Source organism: Onychostruthus taczanowskii, unplaced genomic scaffold (assembly GCF_017590055.1).
Source record: "Onychostruthus taczanowskii isolate IOZ18803 unplaced genomic scaffold, ASM1759005v1 scaffold43, whole genome shotgun sequence".
Lineage (NCBI taxonomy): Eukaryota > Metazoa > Chordata > Aves > Passeriformes > Passeridae > Onychostruthus > Onychostruthus taczanowskii.
In genome coordinates, this window is record NW_024501792.1 from 1,181,237 (window position 1) to 1,203,594 (window position 22,358).

At 57.4% G+C, this 22,358-nt stretch overlaps 2 protein-coding genes across 3 annotated transcripts; one reads left to right on the plus strand and one right to left on the minus strand.

The window, feature by feature from the left end:
• The first annotated feature begins 235 nt into the window (after positions 1-235).
• Positions 236-9,494, plus strand: ZW10 (zw10 kinetochore protein). 2 transcript variants are annotated; one of them, XM_041413975.1, is made up of 16 exons: positions 244-363; positions 1,291-1,425; positions 1,913-2,014; positions 2,596-2,673; positions 2,776-2,935; positions 3,114-3,263; positions 3,679-3,870; positions 4,060-4,223; positions 4,408-4,590; positions 4,756-4,994; positions 5,744-5,815; positions 6,420-6,589; positions 7,148-7,278; positions 7,518-7,649; positions 7,853-8,055; positions 8,263-9,494. In XM_041413975.1, exons 1-16 carry the CDS (start codon positions 247-249, stop codon positions 8,381-8,383), a joined length of 2,349 nt encoding a protein of 782 aa, XP_041269909.1. In that variant the 5' UTR covers positions 244-246; the 3' UTR covers positions 8,384-9,494. The 2 variants fall into 2 exon arrangements, with proteins under 2 accessions (XP_041269910.1, XP_041269909.1); XM_041413976.1 differs by lacking the exon at positions 1,291-1,425 and having other exon boundaries at positions 236-363.
• A 110-nt stretch (positions 9,495-9,604) lies between these two features.
• On the minus strand, positions 9,605-14,724 carry TMPRSS5 (transmembrane serine protease 5). Its single transcript, XM_041413732.1, has 12 exons — positions 14,682-14,724; positions 14,125-14,232; positions 13,782-13,904; positions 13,314-13,449; positions 12,956-13,069; positions 12,742-12,785; positions 12,456-12,618; positions 11,687-11,859; positions 11,064-11,162; positions 10,789-10,931; positions 9,766-9,918; positions 9,605-9,613 (listed from the first exon to the last, which is right to left on the minus strand). Exons 1-12 carry the CDS (start codon positions 14,722-14,724, stop codon positions 9,605-9,607), a joined length of 1,308 nt encoding a protein of 435 aa, XP_041269666.1.
• Positions 14,725-22,358: the final 7,634 nt, after the last annotated feature.

Below are 22,358 nucleotides of genomic sequence, written 5' to 3' on the forward strand. Positions count from 1 at the left end.
CTGGTCCCCCATAGCCACTGACCCCGGCATCCACTGCTAGCCATAGACCTTCAGCATCCACTGGTGTCCTCCTGCAGCCACAATTCACGCCACCCACGGATCCTCCGGCATCTCCGTGTCCCCATAATCGCGGTCCCCTATCCCCCCATTTCCAGTTGTCCCCGCGCAGTCTCGAACCCGCGGCCCGCCGCTCGAGCTCCGCGCCGCGGTCCCGTGTCCCTCGCGGCCACCGTAGGGCGCGCAGCCATGGCGGCGCGGGCGGGCTCGCTGGTGGCGGCCGTGCTGGCTCACTCGGGCCGGCTGGACAAGGAGCACCTGGGAGCCCGCGTCGGGCGCCTCTCCCGCCGCGTCGAGGAGCTCAAGGCAAGGCACGGGGAACGGAAGGGGCGCGGGGAGACACGCGGGGGCGGCGCTGCGCCGGAGCCGGTCAGGACCGGGTGTCCAGCCCTGGGTCAGCTCGGTGGCCAGCCCTGGTTTGGGCCGGGTGTCCAGCCCTGGGTCGCCTGGATCGGGGTGTCCAGCCCTGGTTTGGAGCGGGTGTCCTGCTCTCGGTCAGCTGGATCGGGGTGTCCAGCCCTGGTTTGGGCCGGATGTCCAGCCCTGGGTCAGCTGGATCGGGGTGTCCAGCCCTGGTTTGGAGCGGGTGTACAGCCCTGGGTCAGCTGGATCGGGGTGTCCAGCCCTGGGTCAGCTGGATCGGGGTGTCCAGCCCTGGTTTGGAGCGGGTGTCCTGCTCTGGGTCAGCTGGATCGGGGTGTCCAGCCCTGGGTCAGCTGGATCGGGGTGTCCAGCCCTGGGTCAGCTGGATTGGGGTGCCCAGCCTTGGTTCAGCCCCGGGTGTCCAGCCCTGGGTCAGCTGGATTGGGGTGCCCAGCCTTGGTTCAGCCCCGGGTGTCAATCCTGGTTCGTCCCGGAGTGCCCCAGCCCTGGCAGGGGTGCCCAGCCCTGGTCAGGGGTATCCCAGCCCTCTCCATCCCGGGGTGCCCAGCCCTCTCCATCCCAGGGTACCCAGGGGTTCCCAGCCCTCTCCATCCTGGGGTACCCAGGGGTGCCCAGCCCTAGCCAGGGGTGCCCAACCCTGGTCAGGGGTATCCCGGCCCTCTCCATTCTGGGGTGCCCCAGGGGTGCCCAGCCCTGGCAGGGGTGCCCAGCCCTCTCCATCCCGGGGTACCCAGGGGTGCCCAGCCCTCTCCATCCTGGGGTGCCCCAGCCCTAGCCCGGGGTGCCCAGCCCTGCCCTGCTCCTTCACCCCGTGCCGGCTGTCCTGTCCCTCTGTCCCGCCGTCCTCAGGGAGAGGTGTGCACCATGATCAACAAGAAGTACAGCGAGTTCCTGCCCAGCATGCAGAGCGCAGAGGAGCTGGTGGCACAGGTGGAGGGGCTGTCCAACAACATCGACCTGCTCAAGGCTGGCATTGAGAACGAGGTGACTCCCCGGGGACATTCTGCTCCATTTCATCCCAAATCTGGAGCCCCCCGCCCCATCGTGGGGTGTTTGGTCACAGCCCCAAACCCCAGAGCTCAAGGAGTGTTCAGAAAACGCTTTCATGATGGGATGTTGGGGTTTGTGGCAGGACCCTTCCAGCTCAGGAGGTTCTGTGGTTCTGTGGCTGGGATCCCTGGGTGATATCAGCCCTAAAGAATGCCTTGAGGTGACACCAGGGTGTACAGTAAGGCTGTCATTAAGGGATTGTCACTCTGGCGTGGATGGAAAAGTGTGTCACTGTGTCCTTCAGGGAGAAGGACCAGCCTTGGCTGGGGCAGGGGGTGGGACACAGGGATAAAAAGGATGGAGTTTTTTCCCTCCTCACCAAATTATTCTATGAACAGAAATAAATGATAAATGAAATTTAAGAGGAAAAGGTGTGTGCTAACCAGTGCTGTCAGTGAACTGAAAGCTGCTGTTGTTTTAGGTCCAGCAAGATCTAAACGTGGCTGTTGCTGAGTTCACAGAGCTGAAGCAGCAGCTGGACAGGGACACGCTGGTCCTGAGCGTCCTGAAAAAGCTGCAGGAGGTGAGGAGGGGGAGCAAAATAATCCTGCTCCTCAGTGTGGGACATTGTTCTGGGCTTCTGTTTTGGATGAGTGTCTGTAGCTCACAGACTGGGTGTCTGTAGCTCAAAGATTGGGTGAATGTGGCTCACAGGTTTGGGTGTCTGTAGCTCACAGATTGGGTGTGTATAGCTCACAGGTTTGGGTGTCTGTAGCTCCCAGTTTGGGTGTCTGTAGCTCACAGATTGGGTGTCTGTAGCTCCCAGTCTGGGTGTCTGTAGCTCCAGTTTAGGTGTCTGTAGCTCCCAGTTAGGGTGTCTGTCTGTAGCTCCCAGTTTGGGTGTCTGTCTGTAGCTCCCAGTTTGGGCGGGTGTCTGTCTGTAGCTCCCAGTTTGGCTGTCTGTAGCTCCAGTTTGGGTGTCTGCAGCTCCAGTTTGGGTGTCTGCAGCTCCAGTTTGGGTGTCTGCAGCTCCAGTTTGGGTGTCTGTAGATCCAGTTTGGGTGTCTGTAGCTCCAGTTTGGCTGTCTGTAGCTCCAGTCTGGCTGTCTGTCTGTGGTGTCCCAGCAGAGCTGCAGTGACACCAGCTGTGTTTGGCCTTTGCAGTTCGATACCACTGTCAAGGAGTGCAGCTGTGCCCTGCAGGACCGGCAGTACGTGGCAGCAGCTCAGCGGCTGGAGAAGGTAGCGGTGGCCCCTGGCAGGGTGCTGGGTGCCCTGCCTGGCTTCCAGAGGATGGCTCCTGGCAGGGGCAGCGCCTGCTGAGCCGTGTCTGCTCTCCCCCAGGCACGGAGCAGCCTCAGGAGCCTGGAGTCCCGCAAGGGCTTTGAGCTGAAGATCCTGAAGGCCCTGAGCACAGAGCTCACAGTGCAGACGCAGAACGTCATCTACCACCTCGGGGAGGAGTGGCAGAAGCTCATTGTGTGGAAGCTTCCCCCTTCCAAAGGTGCTCCCAGGGGTTTTTTCACTCTTTCTGCCCCACTGAAGTCCCTGTTGTCACCTGCAGGGTGGGACATGCAGTGAAGCTGTTGGGCTGAGGGGGTTGAAGGAGCTCGTGCTCTGGGGAGGGTGGATCTCTGCTTCTGCTGTGCCCTGTGACAGCCCTGGGTGTGCTTTGTGTGCAGGAAGCAGCAGCCTGGAGGCCGTGGTGCTCTCGGAGCTGCACCTGCACACGGTGCCACCCCAGGACAAGGATGCTGCTGTCCCCGCCGTGGCTGCTGTGCTGCAGGCCTTGGCTGTCCTGGGAGAGCTGCACTCCAAGCTCAAAGATTTTGGTAAGACAGACCCCAGAAACAGCCCCAGTAGCTCAGGGGGATACTTCAGGCTTGTTTTGATGTGGATAGTGAGATCCACTTCACTCCAACAGGACACTGGAAAATTTCTTCCTCTCCTGGCTTGTGTTTCCTGCTGAGGTGAATGCTGGAACTCTTACTAACAGGAAAATATTTATTCTCATTATCTACCTGGAATTATTTCTCCTTTCCTGACAATGCAGTGTACTTCTGACCTGTGACTATGTGGTTTCATAGCCTGATGCTTGAACAGTTTACCTCATTAGTAATTCCCTGACAGAGCTGATCAAGGGATTATTCCTCCTACTCCTTGCAGTCTCTAAATCCAGAACAGTCAGGGCTGGACCTCACTGGAGCAATCTGCTGTTGGAAAACCTCTGTTTTTCCCTTTCCTCAGGCCACTTGTTGCTGCAGTACATCCTGAAGCCTCTGATCTCACACCCGTCCCTGGAGCCAGTCCCAGAGGAACAGCCAGATGTGTTCATCCTGAGGTTCAGGTCCCAGGAGCTTGCTCTGGATGAGTCCTCTCCTATGGAGGTGTTTGAGAAGATCAAGCTGGTGTTTGAAGTTCTGCACAAATACCTGCTCAGTATGTAGTTCCTCTCTTCTGGAGTTAGTTATGATCAGTACCTTGTTCATTTAATGGGAGTTTTCTAGAATGTCTGATTGTTAATCAGCATTGTGTGCAAGGAAAATGGAGGAAAGGCTTTTGAGCTGATCGAGGGTCTGGCCCAGGAAGCAGCTGTATTAAAATCTGTTTTTCTTCTCTGGGATGCAGATGTGCCTCTGGAGCAGCCTGGGGAAGGCAGAAAGGAAGGCAGAGTCAGCCTGGCAGAGCTGCTGGGGGAGCTCATCTGGGAGGAGCTCTCAGACTGCCTCATCCACAACTGCCTGGTGAACTCCATCCCAACCAACAGCAGCAAACTGGAGCAGTACAAAGAGGTGGGTCCCAAAAAGCCCCTCAGGCTTGAACACAGAGCCCAGGCACTCCAGTGGGATGGCATTCCAGTGGTCAGTGCCCTCCAAAACCTCGTTCATCCTTTGCTTCCGGCCTTTATACCCAATTTAACTTTGTTCCCTGGTTTTTGGAGACTGTGCTAACATGGAACACGTCTGCTCTCCTCAGGTGATCGAGTCCACAGAGGAGTTTGAGAAGGCCCTGAAGAAGATGCAGTTTTTGAAGGAAGACACCACTGCCTTGCTGAAATACGCCTGCAATGTCGATTCCCACTTTGCCAACAAGAAGTGCCAGGATGTGATCATGGCAGCCAGGAGCCTGATGACCTCAGAAATACACAACACTGTGAAGGTGACTGGGGATGCCTCACACAGTTTTTCCATCTGGAAAACAATCTCTAAATATTTTTTAATAGTGCTGCAGTGTTGTGTTTATCTTGAGTCTTAAAATCTCTGCCATTGAGTCTTTTTAATCTTGCAGAGCTCCAAATTCTCTTACCCTCTCTCTTTCCCTTAGATCACACCTGATTCCAGCGTTGCCATCCCAGAGCTCCCTGATCCTGCCTCAGGAGACCACGGGAAGCTGCACAGAGCCTCCAGCCTGCTGCACAATGGCACAGTGCACGTGGGGAGTGAGAGCAGGCTGAGCCCCTTCACGCTGAGCCTGCCCACCTGCCGCATCAGCTGCTCCGTGCAGCAGCTCGTGGAGCTGGCTTACCACACCCTGCTGGAGGCCACAACCAGCACAGACCTCTGGTAGGGCTTGTTGGCCATTCCTCTGTTAGCATTATTTATCAAAACTGTATTTATTTATTTAGTAGCTTGTGTGTCAGCCTCTAGCAGCACCAAGCATCTGTAGTAGATTTAAAGAACTTGAAAAATTAGACTCGGTCATTGCTCTTGTTGTGGCTGGAGGATGTATGCCTGGGTTTGGGCAGGAGACTGGCACTGCTGCAGGCTGTTCCTTCAGGTTTTTAGAAAAATCAAACCCGTCTTCTTTTTCCCAAAACCAAGTGCTGGCCTCAGTGTGAACAGAGTTCTTTGTGCTGGGGAAAACAAAGAACTCCAGCCTGCAGCTGGCAGGGCTCTTGGGGAAAAACAAACAGGATCCGTGTAAACTTAACTTTAACCACAGCCCTGAAGCAGGAGAGTTGCCCAGGTAACAGCTACCCTCGAGGGGCAGAGAGGGGGCTGAGTGTTCCTGCACACCTGGAGGGGCAGGGACAGTGTCCCCTTTGTTCTGGGCTGTCATGGATCTCCCTTCCACACTGACCCTCAAGGTCGCCACAGCCTTTGAGAGTTTTCCAGAGTGTTGACAATGCTGTCATTGATCCTGACAATCCCCTCTTTGTGCCAGTGCTTCACTGCTCATAAAACCTTGTTGAGGGGCAGCTGTGAGCAGGGCATGGGTGCCAGGCTGACATGAGCCCTGTTTGGGCAGGCTGAGGGGCAGCTGTGAGCAGGGCATGGGTGCCAGGCTGACATGAGCTCTCTTGCCCTTGTAGCTGTGTGCAGCTCTTTGACTGCGTCAGGAACATCTTCCAGCTCTTCTATGAGGTAGTGCCCACATACCACAGGTGAGTGTGTCCACATTTCCTGTTCTGAGGGGGAATACTGCTGTTGGAACAGTCCCACTTGTCCACTACAGCTCCACCAGCAAAAATCAACTGCCCAATCTCTAATTAAACCATACCTGCATGAAGCAGGTGCTTGAGAGCTTCTGTGTCGTCAGTCTATGATCAAGGGTGTGGGTGAAGTTCTCACACAGCTGTATTTGCTTCCAGCCATGTAACTTTGACCTCAGATCTGATGCACAGATTTTTCAGGATGTTTCTGCTGTGAAGAAGCAGCAATGAAGATGGAAAGTTCACAATCCTGTCAGAGGCCCTCCCTCTCTTTTCCTCACTGCGACTTTGCTCTAACAAATGTATTCCTGTTTGAATGGCTGGAAAGAGAGTGGGATAACACAGGGTTCAAATGCCTCGGTGCCATTTCAGACCCTTTTCCTGCCAGTTCCTGTGGGTTTGTGAGACGTTACATGTTTTACTCTGCTGTCAGTCAGGCTTTGCCAGCACCACCTGCTGACACACCGTGCGTTTCTCTAGGATAGACGCGAGCATTTTTTTAACAGAACCAGCTCTAAATAAACCCATTTCTCCTTTTCCCTCCTTGCTGGGCCAGGGAGAACCTGCAGAAGCTGCCCCAGCTGGCTGCCATCCACCACAACAACTGCATGTACATCGCCCACCACCTGCTGACGCTGGGCCACCAGTTCCGCTACCGCAGCACCAGCGTGCTCAGCAACGGCGCTGCCACCTTCGTGGACCTGGTGCCTGGCTTCAGGAGGCTGGGTAACTCCCCTCCCCCCTTCCCCTCTCCAGATGTGCTTCTGGATCACCTGGGAGTTCACCCTGGCGCTTGCTGAGTGGTTTCTCAGAGGTGTGGCTGCTCGCTCAGTGTGTGCAGTGGATTGGTGGTGTTAGCACAAGTGGCAGAAACATTTTCTGAGTTAGGAAGTTTTGGCTCTTTGAAACCTGTATTTCTTGTGAACTTAGTCCCAAGAAGAGCTCAGTATCCAGCAAGATGTGTTCTGGGATCTGCTGCTCAGTCCTTTGATATTTTCCTTAGTTATTCCACAGAAATAAATTCAGAGGTAGGTTTGTGTGGGCTAACAGGAGTCATCCACAATTCGTTCTGCTGCTCTGCTTTTTTCCAGCAGTGTTGTAGCAATGCAAGCTGCACAAGAGCTCACTGGTTAAACTGGCCCTGAGAGACTGTTTGGAGACTGGAAATTTGATTAAAAATAAAACATAATAGCAAGTTCATTATTCAGCACTTGCAGTCATAAATAGGCAGAGCAAATTTGGTAATTGTTTAATTGCTTCTCTCTGCTTGTTTTGCTCCTAAAGGGATGGAGTGTTTTCTGGCCCAGATGCGAGTGCAGAAGGGAGAAATCCTGGAGAGGCTCTCGAGTGCCAGGAATTTTTCCAACATGGATGATGAGGAGAATTACTGTGCAGCAAATAAAGCCATAAAGCAGGTGAGGAAGGCAGAGAAAGAGCATCCAGTGCCTGCAGGTATCCTGGGGAGGTGCAGTGTGGAATCTCAGCCCTGACAGCTGTGCAACTGCTAAAAAACCTATTTTCTGATGTGATGGTTTGGGTTTTTTGTCCTGGGCTGTGTCTTTAGCAGGATTGCTCCGTTGTTTCTCCCCATTTGTACTCTCCTGGTGCCTTTCCCAGGGTTCTGTCTGGTGTCACACTCTGCTGTTCCTTGCAGGTGCTGCACCAGCTGAGGAGGCTGGGCATGGTGTGGCAGGATGTGCTCCCTGTGAACGTGTACTGCAAGGCCATGGGGGCCTTACTGAACACAGCCCTGGCAGAGATTGTCACCAGGATTGCTGCCCTGGAGGTAACAGCCGTGGGGGGTCTTGGGGACAGCGTTTGTCACCTCCAAAAACTCTCCCCAAAATCACATTTCAGGGGAGCAGTTCATCCACACAGAAATTCTAATCATGTGTCCACGGGAAATGTTCACAATGCCAATATTTCATTTCACTTGGCACTCCATAAATAAACCTCACTTGGGCTCTGTTCATGTTCTCCCCATTGCAGGATATCTCTGCAGAGGATGCAGACAGGCTGTACTCACTCTGCAGGATCATGGTGGAGGAGGGACCCCAAGTTTTCACCCCTCTGCTTGAAGAAGACAAAAACAAGAAGTACCAAGAGGAAGTTCCAGTCTATGTGCAGAAGTGGATGACATTCAAGGAGCTGATGATCATCCTGCAGGCCAACCTCCAAGAAATCGTGGATCAGTAGGTGTTTTCCTTTCCAGCTGCTTCTCCAGACCTGTGCCAGGGAGCTGCAGTTCACAGGAGGAGCAGGAGCTTTTCCTTTCCTTTTCCTTTCTGTTTCCAGAGGAAAGGGTCAGGATCAGCTGCTGGCACAGGTCCTTGGAGGCTTGTTGGAGGTGCCATTTCTGGCAGGTTGGTGACATAAAGCTCTCCCTGTCTCCCATCCAGGTGGGCAGATGGCAAGGGGCCTCTGGCAGAGGAATTCTCAGCAGCTGAGGTGAAGAGTCTGATCCGAGCCCTGTTCCAGAACACAGAGAGGAGAGCAGCAGCACTGGCCAAGATCAAGTGACTCCAGTTTACACCTGCATCTTGTGACACAGCAAGAGCAAACTGACACTTCCAAATACTTTTTTGATTTCACTTTTCTTATTTCTACTGGTCTGGGAAACGTTGGGATTGGGTAAGTGCTTCCTGGAGCTCACCTGGGGGAAGGAGCATTTCCTGGCTCAGTGTTCCTGTAACCTCATCTCAGGCTGGGCCTTTCCAGTGCTCAGCTGGGACTCTTCTATGCACTTCTACATCTGGACCTGCAGCCCCTCTGTGACCTCTTCTGTCCCCCAAAGCACACATGGAACCCACAGACTTGGAGAGCTTTTGATATCCCTCCAGGAAGTGCCAAAGTTTCCCACCTCAGCTTCCCCTGAGGAGCAGACCTCAAGGGAGAGACACTTCAGAGGGGCATGTGGGGAAAGAATGAACCATTGATCACAGGATTTCTCACAAGTAGGAAAATTCTATTCTCATGGAAAATATCCTCAAACTGATTTAGAGCTTTTCAGTGTCACTTTCCCAAGTGCAGAAGCCAGTTCACCTCTTCCTTTTCTGTTTGTGTTGGGTGTGCATTGCATAACTCTGTCTTTCTGGTGTTGTATTTTCTGTCCTTCAGGAGTGATCAGAGAAATGTAAACCAATACACAAAGGGAATGAAAGGTGCTCTCACAGCATGAAGTCACAAAAGGCTGTGTTTGATGCTTGGATTATTGTACATTTCTTTTAATTGAAAAACTCCCTGAGAGCATCCACTGAGCTCAGCCCAGAGACCAAGGTGCTGCACACCTGGAGCAAAGTCCTTCCTGCCCTGTAGTGCTTAGAAGAGTTTCAGTCCCAGTTTAATGTTTTAATCTGTTGTCTCCTGTTGTCTCCTCGTCATTGGCACTTCTGTCCCACTCCTGTTCCCATTTCCAGGCATTTGTGCAGGGGCTGAGGCTTTCCTGTCACCCCAGAACATTTGTGTTTTTATGTTTCCCCCCTCCAAGTGTTCCCAGAACACCTCATAGGATCCCCTGTCCCTTCACACACAGTAATCCAAAATGGTCTATTTTGAAAAACACTTCTCCCCTGTTGATTGTTCACAGAATTGGAATTTGCTATTTTCTTTAATAAACTATTTATACTGAGCACGTTTGGGAGTCTGTGTGGGTCTGTGAGGCAGGAGGAGCCAGTCCTGGGCTGTCCTTCACTTGTGGGAAGGGCAGAGTGTTGCTGTGTGCAGTCTGTCCTTTCCTGATTCCTAGTGGATCTAAGAAAATCAGTAAAACAGGAAACAAAAAAAAAGCAATCAGTACCATAAGAAAGGTTGTCCTAAAGGCTTGTGCATGCAGGGAAGGAGTTCAACAGGATCCTGGGATTTGTCTGAGGAACCAGCAAGGCTGGGCACAGAGCTGGGCTCACCTGGGTGACCTGGTGGATCCAGGGCAGCAGCTGAGCCACGTTGGTGTAGACCCCGGGGTGGTTGGGCTCAGCACAGCCCTGGCCCCAGCTCACAACCCCCACCAGGCGCCACGAGGACCCATCCCAGCACACCAGCGGGCCCCCACTGTCCCCCTGGGGGCAGAGTGACAGAACACCACAGTCACAGCCTGCTTTGGGTCCCTGGGGCTCACCCAGTGCCACCCCTGCCCGATGCCACCATCCCAGGCTGCTCCAGGCCCCGTCCAGCCCAGCCTCGAGCTGCTCAGGGAGCACCCAAACCTCAGGGCAGGCTCTGTCTCACCAGGGCTGTCCCCAGGGTGGTGCAGGCACCCAGGGGTGTCCCTGTCCCTCTCCAGGGCTGTCCCCAGGGTGGCTGCAGACACCCCCAGCTGTCCCTGTCCTCCCCAGGGCTGTCCCTGTTGTCTCACCAGGAGAGTCCCCAGGGTGGCTGCAGACACCCCCAGCTGTCCCTGTCCTCCCCAGGGCTGTCCCCAGGGTGGTGCGGGCCCCCCCGGGTGTCCCTGTCCCTCCCCAGGGCTGTCCCCAGGGTGGCGGCAGACACCCCCAGCTGTCCCTGTTCCTCTCCAGGGCTGTCCCCAGGGTGGTGCAGGCACCTCGGGGAGTCCCTGTCCCTCCCCAGGGCTGTCCCCAGGGTGGCGGCAGACACCCCCAGCTGTCCCTGTTCCTCTCCAGGGCTGTCCCCAGGGTGGTGCAGGCACCTCGGGGAGTCCCTGTCCCTCCCCAGGGCTGTCCCCAGGGTGGCGGCAGACACCCCCAGCTGTCCCTGTTCCTCTCCAGGGCTGTCCCCAGGGTGGTGCAGGCACCTCGGGGAGTCCCTGTCCCTCCCCAGGGCTGTCCCCAGGGTGGCGGCAGACACCCCCAGCTGTCCCTGTTCCTCTCCAGGGCTGTCCCCAGGGTGGTGCAGGCACCTCGGGGAGTCCCTGTCCCTCCCCAGGGCTGTCCCCAGGGTGGTGCGGGCACCCCCGGGTGTCCCAGCCCTACCTGGCAGGCGTCCACGTGTCCCCGCAGGTGTCCTGCACACAGCATCCTGGCCGTGAGCTCACCCTTGTACACGCAGGAGCTGTTGCACCTCCGGGTGCCAATCAGGGGCACCAGCGCCTCCTTCAGCGTCCCGGCCACCTGTGCTGGGGACAGGGACACAGAGGAGCCAGGAGGGAAACCAGAGGGAGCAGAAAGGATGGCAGGGGAAGGTGGCACTGCCCCCAGGGAGAGTGGAACGGGAGGGGCTGGCAGGGCAGGGCAGGGGCACAGCTCACCTTGGCCAGGTGCGGTGTGGCCCCAGCCCGACACCCAGCACTGCGTGCCCTGCAGCAGGTCCCGCGGGGCGGGCGGCAGGCACACGGCTCGGACGGCACCTGCGGCGACAGCGACAGCTCGCAGGGGACAGCAGGGACGGGCTGCAGAGCCCTCAGCCTGCCTCGGGGACGGGAAAGGCTCCTGGCGCAGGGGCTGTGACACTGCAGAGCCACCCCCGGGACTGCCAGCTCGGGGCATGCTGTGCTGCCCGTGCCAGCCGGGCTGTCCCGCAGCAGGGTCAGGGACCTGGAGCCCCCCGGGACAGTGGGAGGTGTCCGTGCCACCCTGGGTGGAACTGGATGAGCCTTCAGACCCCTTCCAACCCAAAGCACCCTGCGATTCTTCTGCCAGCATGCTCAGACGAGGCTGGGGTTGGGCAAATTGATACTGGGGGGTAGGACAGAAAACAACGGGGAAGGACAGGACAGGACTGGGACGGGACCGGGACAGCAGTGAGACAGCACTAGGACGGGATCGGGACGGAACCGGGACAGCACCAGGACGGGACTGGGACAGCAGTGGGACAGCCCTGGTACAGAACCGGGACAACACCGGGACAACACCGGGACAGCCCCTTCCTTACGTGAGAAGTTGAGCGGCACCTGGAGCCTGATCAGGGCCATGTCGTAGTCCAGGCTGCTGTCGTTGTAGAGCGGGTGGGGGATGATGGCCCGGACTGGCACGCCCGCCTCCGGCCGCAGCGAGCCGTGCGTGACAATTCCCGCAAACACCAGCCAGGCTGGGGCTGGCAGCTGCCTGCAACCGCGGCACCGGCAGTGCGGGCTACCGGCACCGGGCTGCGGGCTAGCAGCGGGCACGGGAGCCGGGATGGGCACGGGGAGCCGGGGATGGGCACGGGGAGCTCGAGATTGGCACACAGAGACCTCGGGATGGGCACAGAGAGCCGGGGATGGGCACACAGGGAAGCCGGCGATGGGGACAGAGAGCCTGGGGATGGGCACAGGGAGCCGGGATGGGCACACAATGAGGCCGGGATGGGCACACAGGGAGCTCGGGACTGACACACAGAGACCTCGGGGTGGGGACAGAGAGCCGGGGATGGGCACACAGGGAACGCGATGATGGGTACGGGGAGCTCGGGATGGGGACAGGAAACCCGGGGATGGGCACACAGGGAACCCAGTGATGGGTACGGGGAGCTCGGGATGGGGACAGGAAACCCGGGGATGGGGACAGGGAGCCTGGATGGCACACAGGGAGCCGGGGATGGGCACAGGGAGCCTGGGATGGGCACATAGAGACCCGGGGATGGGCACAGGGAGCCCGGGATGGACACAAGGAGCCCGGGATGGGCACAGGGAGCCCGGGATGGGCACAGGGAGCCGGGGTACCTGTGCACGCAGTGAGCTGCCGTCAGGATCCACTCGGGGGCCAGCACGGAGCCCCCACAGCGGTGCTGGGAGCCCTGGCACACACTGACCTGCCAGGGCCAGCGCCCGGGGGACACGTCTGTGCCCCCCACCACCCTGACAGCCCCTGCCTGCAGCCCACACTCTGCAAGGAACGGGGGAGGCTCCAGCCCAGCCCTTCCTGCTGGGGGGAGCAGGGGCACTGGGGGAAGGAGCTGCTGCCTCCAGGCAGAGACCCTGGGGCTCAGGAGGGGAGGGAATCGCTCACCTGAGCACTGCAGAGCCACGATGCGCCCCGACCGGCAGCTGCTCCTGTGTGGGCAGGCTCTGGTCAGGATAAACACCGGCCAAAGCCCTGGGGAGCCCCAGGGCAGCTGCAGCAGCTCCCCAAGGGGTGTTTGCTGCACAGCACCCGCACATCTCTGGGGTTCAGCCTGAGGAAAGGCTCCAGCAAGCCCTGCTTGCCCCAGAGCCGCCCTTACCTGACCTGCCACATGTCCTCCAGGCTGCCTTCCTGCCGGGCTCTCACCTGCAGGAACTGCTGCCCAGCACTCACCTGGACATCCCTCAGGTTCACTCCCTTCTGCTGGGTCATGCTGCAGAGCGACAGAAACGTCCTGGGAAGGGGTCAGGGTTGTGCCCCTGCCACAGTCCCACAGCTCTGGCAGCTGGGAATGACCTGCTGGGCTGGAAGGAGCTTCTGGAGCTGCTCCTGCAGATCCCAGGCCCGGTTTCCCCAGGGAATGCTGTGGCCTGGCTCTGCCCTGCCAAAGCCCAGCTGGTTTTGCCAAGGCCATCCCCCTGGAAAGGGGCAGCAGGAGCAGCCTGTGCCGTGCCCACCTGAGGTAGCCGAGCTGCTGGCAGAGCAGGGTGCCCAGGGAGGGGTCCCAGTGCCCGTGGCACACCAGGAGCCAGCCAGGGTGTGCCTCCACCCGTGCTTCCAGCAAGGAATTGGCTGTGCTGATCCTGAAAGACACTGAAGGCATTCCATTGCAGACAACCTGTGAGCTCTCTCCCCCTGTGCAGGGTCATGCACAGCCAAAAACCCACCCTAAACCCCAGGAAAAAAACACCTGAGGAGTTGGAAACCCTAAATGAGCCCAGCCAGAGGGGTCCCAGGCAAAGGAGTCATGGAAGAGCTCCCTTTGCTGTGGGATCCCTGTGTGCAGTGAAGCTGCAGTGCTGGGGGTTCAGAGAAAAGCAAAGCTGCAAAATGCAGCAGGAACTGATTTTTAAAGAGTCTCTTTTGTGCCCTTGCCAGGTCGGGCTCCCCTCTCCCCACATGGGACACCAATCCAAGGTGCAAACCTGTGCTGGGAGCCCCCCGGACCACGGGCTCCTCCTCCTCCTCATCATCACATGCTGGGGTCACCTCCAGATCCTGCTCCTGGGGGGAGCCCTGCTCGGGCTGGGGCTCCTTCAGGTGCTTCACTTCAGGAGACAGAGCAGGTGAGGGTGGGCTCCCACAGCCTGGCAGCACCCAGAGATGCCCAGAGCTGGGCACAGCCCTGCCCGCTGCCACAGGTGCAGAGCCTCTCCAGGAGCACAGCCACCCCAGGCAGGGCTGACCAGGGGGCTGCCACCCCAACCCGCACTGCTGGCAGCCCCAGCTGGCTCTCAGAGGGCAGCAGGGCTGTGCTGGGGCACTGACCGAGCTGCCACGTCCCAGCTGCCATCGCTGCCAGCAGCCCCGCCAGCCCCAGCAGCAGCAGCAGCCTCCTGGCGCTGCACAGAGACCCCAGGGACACCTCGGCAGGGTCTGCAAGGGAGGGACAGGGGGTCAGCGGGGCTGCAGGGCCTCCCCCAGCTCTGCCAAGGCCCTGCACTGATTTCCAGGGCTCAGCTGCTCCCTTCCTGCAGGAGGAGCTGAAATGAGCCTGGGCTCTGCCAGAGCCTGGGACCCAGAGCCTGGGACCCAGCAGCCAGAGCCCAGAATCCAGAGCCCAGCACCCAGACCCCAGTGCCCAGAATCCAGAGCCCAGCACCCAGAGCCCAGTGCCCAGAGCCCAGCACACAGAGCCCAGGACCCAGAGCCAGAGCCCCAAGCCCAGCACCTAGAGCCCAGAGCCAGATACCCAGCACCCAGAGCCCCAAGACCAGCACCCAGAGGCAGAGCCCAGAGCCCAGCACCCAGATCTCAGGACCCAGAGCCCCAAGCCCAGCACCCAGAGCCTCCCTGTACCCAAAGGCCAGCAGCAGCTCACCCACCGTGCCCCGGGAAGCGCTGTGTCCCTGTCCTGGGCTCGGCCATGCCGGGGCCGAGGAGCTGAGCTCTGGGGCAGAGCAGAGCCGGAGCAGAGCCGGAGCAGCCCGGGCAGGGCCGGCACCCTCAGGCTGAGCTCTGGGGCAGAGCAGACCCGGAGCAACCCGGCAGGGCCGGCACCCTCAGGCTGAGCTCTGGGGCAGAGCAGAGCCGGAGCAGAGCCGGAGCAGCCCGGGCAGGGCCGGCACCCTCAGGCTGAGCTCCGGGGCAGAGCAGGGCCGGAGCAGAGCCGGAGCAGGGCCGGAGCAGCCCCGGCAGGGCCGAGCTGTGGGCTCAGCACGGCAGGAGCAGCAGCCAGCTCAGGTTGCTGTGCATGCGCCGCAGGCTCGGCCTGTCCCCAGACCCCCTCCTCCTGCTGCCGGGGCCCTGCAGCCCCAGGTGTCCCCAGGTGTCCCCAGGGGATGCTCCTGTCCCCCGCTGGGCCCAGAGCAGCAGCTGTGGGGCTGCTCAGCCCCCGGAGCCATCTCCCACCTGCTGCCCCCTTCCCCTCCCGTTCCTGCCACATGAGAAACCCGAGGGACAGCTGAGGGGCTGCAGCTCCAGCCAGCTCCGAGTCAAAACTTCCTAAAGAGGGGAAAAAAAAACAGGGAAAAAAACCCTCCAGGTGCTTTGTAGCATCCCCACCCCTGCAGCCAGGTGCAGGTGAAGGAAGGTGAGGGCTGCTGGCTGCCCTCCCCACCCTGAGTGCCCCTGGATCAGCTCACCTCCCCAGGAGCTGGGTTTGCCTGCCTGGAGCCCACAGGGAGCAGCAGGGCCAGGCAGCAGCTCCCAGCCGGCTCCTGACTCTCCAGGTGATTTCTTGCTGCTGAAAAAGGAGTTTCCAGCCCATGGCTGGGCTGTGCTGGGGCAGGGGATGATTTTCTGTTCTGGTGGAGCAGAAATCCCTCGGGCTGCCCCAGCCCCCCAAACCAAGAGCAGCTGAGCAGACTGGAAGAGCTGTCCCATGGAATAAAGGCTTTTCCCCCCTATTTCTCCATCCCTGACAGCCACAGCTGCTGGCTCGGTGCTCCAGTGAAGCACCAATGAATTTTTAATGCTATTTAACCAAAGGAACTCCCATGAATGTTTCATGACCTGTCCTGCAGGTTCAGGTGGGGTTTGTTCTCCCTCTGAGCAGCACCAGGTGTCTTGTGGCACAAAACCACCCTGTGCTGGGCAGCTGCTGGGAAAACGGGGGGGTTTGGGCTTGGTTTGGAATGTTTTTCTCCAAGCTCCCTGTTTCATTTAGAGTTCAGGCCAGAAAAGCTGCAAATATCCCCCAGATCACTGGCTCAGCTCTAACCCCTTCCTGTGCCTCTGGAGCATCCTGGCAGGACTGTAGATGGTGCTGGAGCACCGGTGGGAAAGGAGGGAAGAGCCCAGGCACAGAATCCAGCCCGAGCATCCTTTGACAGCTTTTCTGGGCACACAGGGACTCACCAGGCTGCTCCTCCAGCCCGGGGCTGCTGCTGGACCAGTTCAGGGCATCTCCCCTCCCAGAACCTGCCAGAAACTCAACCTTTTCAGAGTGAAACGAAGATGAAAAGCTAAGCAGAGGCGTGAGCACAGCCAGCAGGGCACAAACACCTTCCCCGCAGCAAAACCCGGCAGGCAAGGGCTGGTCCTGGCAGGGGAGGGGAGGAACCAGGGCAGGATCCAAAAGGATTCACCAGGAACGGGTTAAAAAGCCAGGACACCTCCCCCAGGCTGCGCTGCCTCTGCTCTGAGTCACGATCCTCCCTCCTTCCAGGCTCATCCCAGCACATCAGTAATTCCATCACCCTGCAGGGAGGGCAGGGACTGAGGGGTCTCCAAACCCTTCCTGGGGCAGGGCAGCAGCAGCATAGCTCCTTCCTCCATTTCCATCACCTTCCCTGGCTCTGGAGGGCAGAGAAGCAAAGGGGAGTAGCAGCAGCAGCAGTGCCAGAGCCTGGCAGTGGGTACCCACACATGGCAGAGGTGCTGTGGGGCAGCAAACATTCCCTCTGCCACTTTTCTGATTTATTCCCATGGGAACAACCTTCCCTGTCCCCGGGGAGCAGAGCAGAGCCCAGCTGTGCAGCGCCCAGCCAGATGTGGGCTGTGCTGGAAGCCAGAGCTGGCGAGGTCAGGGCAGCATGGGGAGGGCACGGCCGAGGCTGGGCAGGTTCTGGGCAGCAGCAAACAAACAAACAAACAAACAAACAAACTGTTCGCAGTTCTTCTGCTGGAATCAGCAGGAAGGAGTCAGTAATTTGCTCATAAAATTCTGCATTCCACGCCTGCCCTGGTGCTGCTCCCAATTTGGAGATCTCAGAGCAGCTTTAGCAGCCTTGCTGAGCTGTGTTTGATTTAATTGTGGTTTGGGCTGTGCTGATTCCTCCATCCCTCTCCAAGGAAAAACTGAGCCCTTCCTGGGGTTTGGGCTGTGCTGATTCCTCCATCCCTTCCCCAGGAAAAGCTGAGCCCCTCCTGGGGTTTGGGCTGTGCTGATTCCTCCATCCCTTCCCCCGGAAAATCTGAGCCCCTCCTGGAGGTGTTGTACCAGAACAGGGCCAGGACAAGGGGGATGGCTTCAGACTAGCAGAGCAGGGTTAGGTGGGATTTTGGGAAAACATTCCTCACTCTAGGGTGAGGTTTTCTTCTGGAAAACAACAAGTGAGCTCCTCTCCTGTGCTCTGAGGGACACCTGGTGTTTAAGTTCTAAGTGTGAGGGGTGAAGTTGAAGGTGACTGGAGCCTGAAAAATCCCTGTGCTCACCCCAGGGGAAGCTGTGGCATTAAAGGGATCTTTGGGGACAGTGGGTGACAAGAGGCACAGACAGCTCATCCCCTCCCCAGGCCTCTTGCCCTCTCCTGGACCATTTCCTTCCTCACCTCATCTCCTCCCTCCCCTTTGGCTCCTCTCTCATCCAAGTCCCTCTCTGAGTTGCTGGGAAACTACAATGAGAGAAATGCCCCAAAGCAGTACCTACACCTGCCTGAGCCTGGCAGGACTCATGATGGAGAAAAAATCCTGCAGTGCGTTTTCCCAGGTCAAAATAAAGACAATAAAATTAAAAAGAAAAAAAAAAAGATAAAGAGGAATTAATAATAAGCTCTAAAACAGCCTTCCATGCCTCCCCACCTGAGGCTGATGTGAAGGAAGGGAGTTTAAACCCCTGGACAGAGCCAGGAGCATCCTTGGTGTGGGCTGTGAGTCCCAGGACAGGCACAGCTCCCAGCACAGCCCCTGCTGGATTTTCCTGCTCCCTCTCCCACTGCAGAGCAGCCCCCACCCCCTGCCCTGCTCCAGCCTCTCTCCCGAGGCAATTTGCCGGGTAATGATCACGGAGCTGAGAAGGCAATTTCAGGAAAACTGGTTTCTGCCTGGAAGGAACTGACTGCAGGCACTGCTAGAACCGGGTACAATAATCTGTTTAAAAAGCAGCTGGCACGGCGTGAAGCACAGACAATTTCCAGGCAATTCCCTGCAGGGATGGTGCCAACCTCCCCAGAGGCAGGGAATGGGCACGCTGCTGCTCTCCTGACCCCTGTGACACCGTGACTGTGATGGGGACACCTCAGTGCTCGCCCTGAGCAGGGCACTGTCACCTCCCACCTGGCACAGGTGAGGGCAGGGATCTGATGTCCCTCTGTTCGTGTTTCTGCAGAGCATGGACAGCCAGGAGAGGCTGGGCCCTGGATTCTCATCCATCAGCCAATAAATACAGAATTTAAGGATGTCAGGGATGAAATGTTTTCATTCTCTGTACCGTGTTCCAGCACAAAGATATCCCGAGGGATTTATTCTCGGAGATGAGTCAAAGAAGAAGAATAATTGTTAGGGTGAAATTAATTTATGCTCTTTTTCCTCCCATTTCCAAACAGTTTATTTGTCACTTGTCAGCTGAACCTTTGCCCTTGCAAGCTGCTGAGGACCCAAATCCCAGGAACGGAAGAGGAAAAGCTTTGTCAGGAGGCTGGATGGCATTTCTGCCTTGTCGTACCTCACTGCCTGCATTGAAACCAGAGCTTTTAACCGCGGGGGGGTCACCCCGGGGTGACACTCACCACCCTGGGAGGGAGCAGAGCCAGCCCAGACAGGTCCCCGGGCTGTGACACTCGGGGCCACTCGCCCTCCCCGGCAGCCCGCATGAAGTCACAGCTGATGTCAGCGGGGCTGGCGGGTCCTGCAGCATCACCGTGTGCAGGAGCCGGGCTGCTCTGCCCAGCCCTTCCCCTTCAGAGCCAAAAACCCAGCAGAAACCCCCCAGCCCTGGGGTTCTCAGCGGTTCCTCAGGCTCTGAATGGCCCCGGGTGCAGCAGAGGGGAAATCCGACAGTGCCCCGTGAGCAGGCTGAGCAGGAGCCCAGACGTGTGCCAGTCCCGAGGTGCCACCCCCGGCAGGGGACATCCCAGCCTCGGCAAACCCAGCAGCGAGGGGTCCCTGGGAGCCCCGAGCCTGCACACAGAGCTTCCACCCCAGGGACTGCTCCTGTCCCCGGGCAGGGCAGGCACAGCCGGGGATGCTCCTGGGCTGCACCTGCAGCAGATGCTGGCCCTGAGCCCCTGCCCTGCTCTCCCTGAGCTGCATTTCCAGCAGATGCTGTCCCTGAGCTGCAGGGTTGCATTTCCAGCAGATGCTGTCCCTGAGCTGCAGGGTTGCATTTTCAGCAGATGCTGTCCCTGAGCTGCAGGGTTGCATTTCCAGCAGATGCTTTCCCTGAGCTGCAGGGTTGCATTTCCAGCAGATGCTCTCCCCGAGCCCCTGCCCTGCTCTCCACGGGGCTGTTCTCCAGCCTCTCACCCCAGCAGTAAAGCAGGTGCTGGGCTGGGTTTTCTCACTGAAATCCACACAGGATTTCCCCTGTCTGGCTCTTCCTGGAGAGGCATCGCCTTTGGAGAGCCTTCCAGTGCTTCCCTGGGGCACATCCCTGGCAGGGCTCGGGCTCTGCGAGGCACCAAACGGAGCTGCAGTCAGAAACTCAACCTGCCAAGGTCTGCGGCTCTCCGGGTGCTCTCTAGAGGCTGCTAAACGCCCGATAAAATGAACTCCATGGGCAGTCAAGCATTCCCGGGAAATCTGCCACTGCTCAGGAAAAGAACCCAGGAGCGGCAGGATGTTCCTACCAGCCTTTGCTCTGAGATATCCCAGTGAGGGGTTGCTAACCCCACCTCCTCCTTCGGGACAGAAATCCAGGTTTCCCCAGCCACAGCGGCATTTTTCCTGCGCTCAGCTCCTGGCTGCACCCTCCTGTATCCCGACTTTCTTCCCCTCCACAAAGCACAAAGCCTTGGCCAGTGCTGCTCACCAAGAACATCTGCCTCCGAGCTCCCTTCCACAGCCTCATTATGGATCCTAATTAAATAATTACACATTTGCATTCTCTGTAATTACAGCCATTGCTGATGTAAATAAATACGCTGCCTGCAATTATGAAGTTATGAAAAGCTATTAGAAAATATAGATTTGGTTAAAGAGAAAATCACTTCAGGGAGCTCCTGGCCAGGCCCAAGCAGGTCCCCTTCACACCCTGACACCTCCTTTAGCACCAGGAACCCCCTTCCCACATGGAATTCTCTGCATTTCTCCAGGCTGCAAAGTGAAACACCTTTAATGCATCTTGGCAGAGAAATAACTGCCCTTGTGCCAGCGTTTACCAGCAGCCATGCTGCAAGGCACGGCATTCAGGGAGTGAAGTTCCAAAATAGCTTTTCCTTCAGCTTTCTTATTTATTTCCTCCACCTTCCTTATTTATTTCCTCCCATAAATTCACTCGGGGGTGTTCCTCAGCACTTTAAAGCAGCGGCCTCGATATCTCCCTGAAGGATCACCTAAAGAACATCCCACTTTTCTCTTTCTGTTTCGTTCCTGCAGCAGTTTGGCAATCACAGTCTTTCCCGGGGCACACAGCTTCCTGCAGCTCGGGAATGCTCAGGTTTGCAAAGCAGCCCGTGCCGACTGGAAAAGGGGGAAAAAAATAAAAGGGATTTTATTCAGGAAGTGCCTGAATGGGAGAACAACGATCCTGAGCCCTGGGATTGTGTCTCCTTGTGGCCCAGGAGAGATTTTGTGCAGTGCTGAGAAGGTGCTTGGCTTCACAGAGCTGCCATCTGTGATTCAAAAATACCACATATTTTAGGAGGTCCCGGCAACCCAAATATATTCTTCTCTTCTCTTCTTCTCTTCTCTTCTCTTCTCTTCTCTTCTCTTCTCTTCTCTTCTCTTCTCTTCTCTTCTCTTCTCTTCTCTTCTCTTCTCTTATTGTAGGACTCTCAGCGCAGCCGTAAAGCCCCAAAGACGCCACGCTGACACACGTATAATGAACGGGCTGAAGTTTCTAACTCATTAATTCTGTTTTTCCAGCAGCTGGAGCTGCGCAGGGCTCAGGGCAGTGACTCAGCCCGGCTCAGCCAGCTGTGAATCCTCATTAAACGCCGATGGAGCCGCGGGCAGCGCTGTCCGTCCAGCCCAGAACGGGGATTTTTTGGCCGCTCTGAACCCCCCGAGCACAACATCCTCACCCCATCACCAATATCGCTCCTCACTCACGTTTTGAGAAGCAGTTTGCAATAAATCACCCCAAACACAGCGCCGGGACAGAGCTCCCGTGTCGGAGCCCAAAGCTCGGATTTCTCAGCCCAGCCTCACAGAGATGCTCCGCACGTGGAAGAAAACATCATTTTCCTCAGCTCCGGGGGGATTTTCGCTTTTCTCACCCGCGAGGTGATGAGCCAGCCCGCGGGCAGGGAGGGGAGAGCGCCGCTCTCCATCCGCGCTCCGGGGCTGCTCTTCCCGCCCGCATTTTGGGCAGGATCAGGGATTTTGGGCACCCCTTCGGCAGCCGGGGTGGGCTCCTGGTTCTGCTCGCTCCGGGCTGCCCGGACCCATCACCGGGGCCGAGTTTCACTGCGGGAGGGTTTGGCACTCGACTGGAGCGCAGGGAGGCGGCCAGGGAGGATTTTGGGGTTTGCTGCTGCTCCAGGGATGCTGCTCTCGCCACCCTCCGGAAAAATAAAATTTAATTTTAAAAAGACATTTCCGCAGCTCACACGGATTTCTGCACCAAAGGGTGCCCCGTCCCCAGCGGCACCAGCGCTGCCTTCCTCCAGGTTTCACTTTAAAAGCCAAATTTAATCCCTCCCGAGTAAGGTGGAGAGCTGATTTACCCCTTTCACCCCGCAAAGAAAGCAGAATTCCGACCCTTCCTGCAGCAGGATGATGTTTTTAACCCGCTGTGTCCCTGGACAGCCCCTCAGGAAGCACCTCTGGAGGGGATTTGTGTCCCAAAACAATCCCAGCTCCCATCCCAGAGAATCAAAGCAGCCGCCAGAGCTGCCTGCCAGGCTTTCCTCAGAGCAGGTTTATTGCTTCCTCATTTCAGAGGTGATGCTCTAATGAGTCATTAAAGACAAACAAGAAATAGGAGAAAGCGTTTGACTTAGCACTTCTTCCCAAAAAAAAAATCCTGTAACTGCAGAATTTTAAGCAGAGCGAGCCAGAGCAATTTTAATAATATTAAGCTTAAATTGACAGCGAAAAGGGTGAATACAAATGGGTAACAAAAACCCAAATATATATAAACCATAAGGCTTTGTGAAAAGAAGATGATTAAGCTTTCAAAGTTATACATTGAAAACTGAGGCAGCGCCGGGAGCGAGGGCTTGCTCTTCCCTGCCATG

Excerpts from the sequence above, each read along its gene's own strand:
- ZW10 (XM_041413975.1), top strand. The coding sequence starts at position 247 with ATGGCGGCGCGGGCGGGCTCGCTGGTGGCGGCCGTGCTGGCTCACTCG. Across the intron at positions 7,279-7,517 it reads CAAATAAAGCCATAAAGCAG|GTGCTGCACCAGCTGAGGAG; the intron begins GTGAGGAAGGCA and ends TGTTCCTTGCAG. Across the intron at positions 8,056-8,262 it reads CTCCAAGAAATCGTGGATCA|GTGGGCAGATGGCAAGGGGC; the intron begins GTAGGTGTTTTC and ends TCTCCCATCCAG.
- TMPRSS5 (XM_041413732.1), bottom strand. The coding sequence starts at position 14,724 with ATGGCCGAGCCCAGGACAGGGACACAGCGCTTCCCGGGGCACG. Across the intron at positions 13,070-13,313 it reads CAGCAGCTCGGCTACCTCAG|CATGACCCAGCAGAAGGGAG; the intron begins GTGGGCACGGCA and ends GTCGCTCTGCAG. Across the intron at positions 10,932-11,063 it reads CCACACCGCACCTGGCCAAG|CACAGGTGGCCGGGACGCTG; the intron begins GTGAGCTGTGCC and ends CCCTGTCCCCAG.